The 8,164-nt window shown below is 53.1% G+C and overlaps 1 protein-coding gene across 1 annotated transcript; it reads right to left on the bottom strand.

The window, feature by feature from the left end:
- Window positions 1–317: 317 nt before the first annotated feature.
- On the bottom strand, window positions 318–7,140 carry LOC104401273 (IgGFc-binding protein-like). Its single transcript, XM_010012730.1, has 8 exons — window positions 6,703–7,140; window positions 5,178–5,742; window positions 4,229–4,815; window positions 3,410–4,143; window positions 2,841–3,018; window positions 2,018–2,398; window positions 1,595–1,881; window positions 318–375 (listed from the first exon to the last, which is right to left on the bottom strand). The coding sequence occupies exons 1-8, from the start codon at window positions 7,138–7,140 to the stop codon at window positions 318–320; spliced, it is 3,228 nt and encodes a 1,075-aa protein (XP_010011032.1).
- Between the last annotated feature and the right edge of the window lie 1,024 nt (window positions 7,141–8,164).

Below are 8,164 nucleotides of genomic sequence, written 5' to 3'. Positions count from 1 at the left end.
TTTGGCTTCTCTTCATGATCCAGCATGAGATGGATCATCCAAGCTTCCAGCTCTACCTGGTGGAGATCAGCTCTCCCAAATATCCCTTTTTCCTCCATAATTTGAGGTTGGATCAAGTGTTTTCCATGGTTTTGGAGGTGTTTGAGGCCATAGGACCTGCTCCCTTGATGTCCACCATAGCTCCATGCTGGTTTTCCTCCCATCACTGAAGAACCTCAACCTGAGATACCCATTGGTGCCCTTGCAAGCATGGAGTATGGACAAGGATCGGTGAGGGTGGGAAGTGTCTTCTCATGTCAATCCCAACGTGGTCTCACCTATTGCATGGGGTAGATGGGGGCTTCCACTTCCATCCGCACAGGCTTGGAGGCATAGCTGAAAGACATGGAATATGGGTGGACATCAAGGTCCACCCTTGGAAGAGAAACCACCTTACCCTCACGGAGAGGTGGAAAGTTCATCATCTCCTTCCAAAAAGGTGAGTTTTGGTCAATGGAACCATGGGTTGATGGGGTCAGCCCATGGTTTCATCCTGTCTTCATGCATGGGGTGGTGGTCAGGATGTTCTCAAGCCTTATGGTGGTGTTGGCTTCATCTTCCATGTCTTGGATGCCACCAAATCTTGAAGTCATCTCCTCACCACCCACCCTATCATTGAGACCTCGTCTGATGTCCTCCTTGTAGCCAGCAGAAGATGAGAAGAAGGTGCAAAATGGTGGCATAAGGGCACATTGGGGTGGTGGACATTGGCGTGGAGGTGACATGTGGAACAAGCAACGCTATGGAAGGGTGTGGGGAAGGTGGTGGAGTGAGGACAAGGTGGTGGGACAGGTACGAGGGCAAGCGAGGAGATGCTGGAGATGGGATGGAGCTTGGAGGCATCTCCGTTGGCTTTGAGGTGGTGGTTTTGGGGTGCTCCATGGTCAGGAAAATGGGGCTTTATGGGGCAAAATGGGTCTAGATTGGGTTAAAATGGGTCTAGATTGGGTTGAACTAGTTCTATACTGGGCAAAATGGTTATAGATTGGGTTAAAACAGTTCTATATGGGGCTAAAATGCTTCTCTACTGGTCACAGTGGTTCTATACTGGACAAATGATTCTCTACTGGTCAAAATTAGTTCTGTACTGGACAAAATGGTTCTATACTGGTCAAAAATGGTTCTATACTGGGCTAAATGGTTCTAGGTTGGGTTAAAAGGGTTCTATACTGGTCACAACGGTTCTATACCCATTTTGGAAGGTTCTCCTACTCCCTATATATGTCTCTCTATGTTTGGTCCATGCTGAGACACCAGAACCCCCCAGTTATCCAGGTTCTTCGTTATGGAAGATGGAGCAAGCGAGGCCTCCTCCGTTGGGGAGCTCCAGGAGCATGAGGTGGGGCAGGAATGAGGAGAAGACTTCACTTACCCGAGTCACTTCCTTGGCTTTGTGTGTCAGTCGCTGTGGATGAAACCAAAGAAGCTGGAGGAGCCCATCCTTGGAGGCCACCGTACCCAACCCATTGCTGCCCCATGGAGGTTGGTCCCTACCCTGCCAAGCTTCAAACTATCTCCCCCCGTTGGGGTGGGGACATGTCTGCAGCTCACTCACCATCCCACAAAGTCTCTGGCTTTCCAGGCATCAACCACCTCAGCGATGCTCCTCACAACGCGACCATCAGGAAGCTTCAGGTCATCCTTGGGGTCCCCGTTGAAGTTGCCACAAGGAGCACAGAGGCGGTTGACCATGGTGGCCCCAACGGTGACCGTCACCGCGCCTTTGGGGCTGAAGAGCACTTCCATGCCTGATGTATGGGAGATGGTGATGTTCCCACCTGTGGTGCTCAAGGAGATGGCTTTGGACACATTGGTTGGGAGATGGGTGGAGAGACCATTGACCTGCAGCAAGGAGAAGGAGGATTGGGATGAAACAGGGCTTGGACACCTCAAGAGGAGGAGGTAATCCCACCCAACTCCCTTTAATGACTCCTCTTGGTCATCCTCAAGGGTTGTCCGTGTCCTTGCCCCACCTTACCCACACCTCCATGTTGGTGTTGATGGTAATGAAAGCCTCACGGAAGAAGATGAAGATGGCAACAGCAGCAGGGACATTGTCCTCCCGGCACTCATTGACCTCCACCACCACCTTGAACCAGTTGGGTGACTGCTCGTTGCAAAGGGCAGCCACTTTGTAGGTGCCACTGGTGAGGAGCATTCCCTTGGTGCCATCAAAGGTGCTCAAGGAGGCCCCAGGGGTGAGGTGACATTGGCCTTGCTGCTTGACGCAGAGCTGAGCCCCGTCCCGTGTGGAGCAGACCTGGTCTTGGGGACACTGGATGTCCTCACAGACAAGGCCCTGGGATGGGTGGCAAGTGCATCTTGTGGTGCAGTTGTTGGAGATGATGGTCTCACCTGCCTGGAAAGGGAAAGATCAGAGGTTGGTCCCTATGGATCAACCATCTCCAGGTTCTGGGGGTGGGATTTCCCATCTCCAATGGAGGAGGAGATCCCAAAGGGAGAGAAAAATCAGGACATGGAGATGATGGTGGAGATGGTGGAACTCAATGAATTGGCTTTCCTTTTCCAGAGGAACAGAACATGGATTTTGGGATGTTCTCAACAGTGTTCTTCTGGATATGTGGCCTTAAGGTGATCCCATCAAAGATGGAGGTCCCAAGCCTGTGGCATCATCTTGATGGGACAACCCAACTCATTGAAGGTTGAGGCCTCAAACCAGTTACATCAATGAGATGGGACAACCCACCTCATTGAAGATGGAATCTCCAAACCAGTCGCATCATCTAGATGGGACAATCCACTTCCCTCCCTCAACCAAAGCCCTTGATGGCCAACCTCACCTTGAAGTACCTTCCCTGGTGCAAGCAGCCACATTGCTCCAAGGACACGCAGGTATCTCCATCGAAGAGGTACCCATCATCACATTGACATCCCTCAAAGCATGTCCAAGTGCATGGGGCCGGCATGGAGAGGCTGGAGCACGTGAAGTCACACGTGCGGGTGCAGAGCTCATAGTGACTATGGGGTGGACAGGAGAGAGCTGGACAAGAAGGAGAAACACCATTATTGCCACCCAAAACATGATCTGGACCCAATGGGACATCCCCAGCAATGCTCTTGGCCACCTCTGATGCCACCAGAAGATGTTCAACCAACCAAATGCTGCTTTGAACACCCAGATGGAAGCATTCCAGATCACAAGCACATCGCTGGACACCCATTCCCACCTCCTTAGATACATGATGATGTTCTGGAGGTGGTGGGATGGAATTCCTTCCTTCTAGGGTGGGTTTTGGGAGAGAAATGGGTGATTGAAGCCCCAGAATGAGCTTCTTTAGGTGGGTTGAAGGTGATTTGGGGGCTATTCGATGGAGTTTGGGGTGGGTTAAGCAAAAGGCAGCTTTGATACCACAGAGGTCGCTTGTATGTCTTCTTGGTGTGGCCAATGATGGAGAACTTGCCTCCAAAGCCACAGTGGTCAAACTGGATGGGTTTTATGGGGGAAACGGTGGGGTTTGGAGGAGACCAGGAGCTGAGGTGGCTCCTTGGAGATGTTCTGGAGAACTTACGGCAGAAAGTGGATGTTCTCCACGCTTTGACCTCAGCGGTGGCAGCTTGACAAGCAGCAGCATAGGCTTGGATGCTGTGGCAGAGGACCTCAGGAGCTCCAGCAGCAGCACAGACATCGTGGAGACAATGGTTGAAATACTCCACCGGGCTCACCTTTGGGTGGCAGGAGCTGAAAGGTCCCATCGGATCCCGGATGATCCCACAGGAGCCACTGCCCACGTAGGGAGCAACATCGGTGGCATCACACATAGGGCAGACCGTGCTGGTGCAACCATCGGTGCATGTTCCATCCTCCGCATGGACCTTCCAGGAGGTGACAAAGTCCTCGGTGCTCTGTGCCAAGGAGCCACCAGGCAACTGGAAGTCATCACTGGGGTCCCCGTTGTAGTTGCCACCTAATCCACACACGCGGCCCTTGTAGGCATCAGGGATGGTGACCAGGAGGTAGGTGGCCACGTTGTAGAGGAGCCGGATGCCAGCCATGGTCTGGAGGACAATGTTGTTGCCTTCTTGGCCAACCCGTAGCTTCTTGTCCTTGGTGACCAAGGGCAGCGTGTAGCGTTCTCCGTCCACCTAAGGTGTGGATGTGGGATGAGGAAGGGTTTACGTGGAGACATGGGCCATATCTACATGTCCATGTGGCACCCACTCAACTTACCATGACCTCCCAGCGCCGTCCCCTCTCCATGCTGACCGTGTGGCCATGGATGGAGGTGACCACCTTCTTCATCAAGGCCATGTTGCCCCGGTGGCCCACATCATGCTCCAGCAGCACCGAGAAGTCCATCAACCACTTCTCCGGCTTGCAGAGCTGCACCAAGACGTAGGTGCAGGAACCCGGGAGGTCAAAGGCTCTTCCATCAAACGTCACGTAATGGGGGTCACCAGACACCACCAAGCGCCCATAACTGGTGGGGTAGCACCCCAGGACCCCATCCTCCACCCGACACTCCTCATGGGCACCGCAGAAGACCTCTTGGCACTCCACCACCCCGTTGGCTTCACAACGGCACCTCTCCCGGCATGACGAGAAGAAGACCTCACCCTTCTTGTAGTAGAGGTCCTGGTGCTCACAACCACACTCGTCCACCGGGACACACTCGTCCCCGCTGAGGACAAAGCCCTGGTCGCAGAAGCAACCTTCAGTGCATGGGGTTGAGCCACAGGCATTGGAGATACCACGGCATGTGGTTGGGCAGCTGGTCCCACAGAGCTCGTAGTGGGAATGACGAGGGCAAGAAGGACCTGGAAGGAGAAGAAGATGAAGGATGAAGCCATTGGAAGCAGCAGGATGAGAAGGTCCATGGGGATGGGTTTGGCGTTCCCATTCCTGCATCTAGGAAGGATCTGGAGGACTATATGGGTGAAGGATGGAAGGAATGTTTCTCTGGAAGCTTCCAACCTCAACCTTTGGCCTTGGAGCTGTGAAGGGAGAAGATAAACCCATTCCATCCCAAGGAGATGTTGGATATGGGGAAAATCAATCCAACTTTGGAAGAGTTTTGGGGCTTCCACTGGCTCTAAGCAAAGCCACAATGGGTGGTTGACCTCCAACCCTTCATTTCCTGGCCTGGCAGGATGGAGAACCTCCTTCTGACCCCACTCACCACAGAAGGTTGGTGTCCTCCATGGCTCCACGTTGACTCCATGGCTTTGACACTCGGTCACATAGGCAGCAATGGCTTTACACAAGGTGTCCCGGTGACCTTTGTAGTGACAGGCATCAAAGGCACAATCCTCCAGGAAGGCCACTGGGTTGACCACACCATGACAAGCCCTGAATGGTCCTTCAGCCTTGGTGATGACCCCACAATAGCCATCCCCACGGTAGGGTTCTTTCTCCTCTTGGTTGCACCTCGAACAATCCCCTTCGCAACCAGAGGAGCAACCAGGGACATCTCCAACCTTCCAGCTATTGGCCAAGTGGATCTCATCGGTGGCCCGTTGGCCATCGCGGGTCACAAAGTCATCGTCGGCATCTCCATTGGCATTGCCACAGAGGCCACAGACGGCACCAGCGTAGACCTCAGGGAGGAGGACACGGGCATAGCTGTACCAGTCGAAGCTCACCCTTAGACCAAAGGCTGTGCGGGCAAAGCCATGGACACCACTGTGGTAGAGCTCAAACTGGTCCTTCTTGGTGAATGGGAGCTCCACGAAGGCGCCGTTGACCTGGAGAGGTGGTTGGAGAAGGTTGGTGGTGGACCCAAGCTCATGCAACCTGCTCAAGATATGGGTGGTTGCATAGGTTTGGGTTGGAAGGGGCCTTGAAGACCATCTAAGGACATGAGCACCTTCCACTAGACCAGGTTGCTCCCATTCAATTGGCCTTGAACCCTTCCAGGTTCATCCCAACCTTCTCAGTTCAACCCATTCCAATGTCCCGCCACCCTCATAGGGGAGAACTTCTTCCTCATATCCCATCTACCTCTTCCATCTTCCAGCTGGAAGCTGTTTCTCCTCATCCCATCCCTCCATCTCCTCGTCCAAAGCCCCCTCCCAGCTTCCTTGTAGCCCCTTTAGGTCTTGGAAGTCCTTTTGGGAGAGGTTTCCTGGTCCAACTCCACCCAAGTTGGGGTTGAGAAACACTTTCCACGTGGAGAACTTCCAAACCAACCCCCAATCACTCGGGATTTGGGTGGTTTTCCGTAAGGCAGGAAGAGTCTCCAGCCAAATCCAACTGAGTCAAGATCTAGGGAGGGTTGTGAAACACTTTCCATGGATGCAGTTCTCAAGAACATTGAGATTGCTCAAGATCTGGACGTTCCTCCAAGAACCACCAAAGTTCTTGGAGGGTTTCCAGGTGGAGGCTTCACTCTTCAATGAGAAAACAACGTTCCAAGACAAAAAACAAGGGAAAAGCTGTTCCCAACCACTATGAGCAACACTTTGGCCAGGAGAAGGTGAGAATAGAACCATTCCCAAAGGAATTGAGTCACTTTGCAGCTGGAGAAAGGGAATGTTGCACTCCAAAGGCCATATGGGAGTGGAGAACCAAGAAGGACGATGGGATGTGGGATGGGTTTTGATGTTATTCATGGAAAAATGAGGGGAAAAGGGGGTTTGGGGGCAGGAAAAGCAGGAAATGAGCAGTTTAGCTGCAGGTTGAATGTGGTTTTGGTGGCCACCTACCTTGACCTTGCGTGGATGCTCCTGGCTCATGGTGATGACGTTGCCGTAGACCTCCAAGGTGAGGGTCTTGGTGAAGGACACAGCTTTGCTGCCCCGGTTGTTGTTCTCCACCTTGACAGTGAATGGGACCAGTTTGGGGTCCTTTTGGGTGCAGAGGGCCGCAAACTGGTAGATGCAGGTCCCTTGGAAGTCATATCTCAACCCATCGAAGGTGGTGTAGTGAGGGTCACCCGTCCCAATGCATGTGAGGTGCTTCATGGCCTGGCACCTTGGGACACCGTTGACCACCACACACTTCTCATGGGCTTTACACCCCCTCTTCCTACAGGTCACTTGGCCACCATCGCATCTACACCAGCTTTGGCACGTCCCATCATCCCAAAACTCCTCTTGGGCCTTGTAGGAGCGACCATTGTGGACACAAGTGCAGGTCTCCATCGGGATACATGTGTGGTTGTGGAGGACGAAGCCCTCGTTGCAATGGCACCTCGGGGTACATGGTTCACTGCAGGAGGTGGGACCTCTGGGGTGGGTGCAGGTGGCTGGACACGCTGTCCCACAGGCCTCAAAGTGGCTGTTTTGGGGGCATCTTTGAGCTGTCGGGGTGAGAGTTGAGAAGAAGACCTCAAACAAAGCATGAACTAAGCACTTAGAGGGACATCACTGGAGATGTTGGCTCAGATGATGCCTACAAGTGAGCCCAAGCCCAAGAGACACCTCCTGGGGATGTCCCTCAAAGAAGTCCTACATGGATGATGGGTGTCATGGAGCTGAAAGTGGACTACGGGGTGGTTTGGCATGGAAAGAACAAGCCAACCCTTTGCTGATGTTGGTTGACATCAACTTGGTTGACACCTCCAAGCACCAACTCAATGGGCTGGGCAGCACCTCTTGGACACCCATGACCAGATCTCCGTGGGTTTCTCCCCTACAGTGCTTGGAGACCCCCATAGGAACTCACCACACGTGTCCTGCAGCATCTCCTGGCCTTCACAATCATCTTGGCAGGAGGCATCTCGCCAGCTTTCAGCCCAGTCCTCCATGTTAGCAGCTTGGGTGCCATCAGGAAGGGTCATCTCATCCTCAGTGTCCTCATTGAAGTTGCCACAGAGCCCACAGGTAGCCCCAAAGTAGCTGCTGGGCACGGCCACCATTATGGCCCAGTCTTCATCATAGGTCACCTGCAGCCCAAAAGCTGTTTGGAGGATGGTCCTACCTTCGTTTTGGGAGATCTGGACCTTCCCATCTTCTAATGTGGTTGGTACATTGATGGGCTTGTTGTTGACCTTGGAGGAAAGGAGAAGGAGAAGGTTGGTTGATCATCTATGAGTCCAAAACCCCATTTCATGGTGGACTTACGGCCTTAAGCCTGCCTTTTCCTTGATTCTAACCCAAAAGTGGCCATGGTTTGGTGGGAGACACCTCTGAGGGCATCTCAGTAGGTCCAGAACACCCTTCCCTT

This window comes from Nestor notabilis, unplaced genomic scaffold, assembly GCF_000696875.1.
Source record: "Nestor notabilis isolate BGI_N333 unplaced genomic scaffold, ASM69687v1 scaffold26684, whole genome shotgun sequence".
NCBI lineage: Eukaryota > Metazoa > Chordata > Aves > Psittaciformes > Psittacidae > Nestor > Nestor notabilis.
Note: the sequence above shows the minus strand (reverse complement) of the source record. Positions and strands in the feature narration are given on the sequence as shown.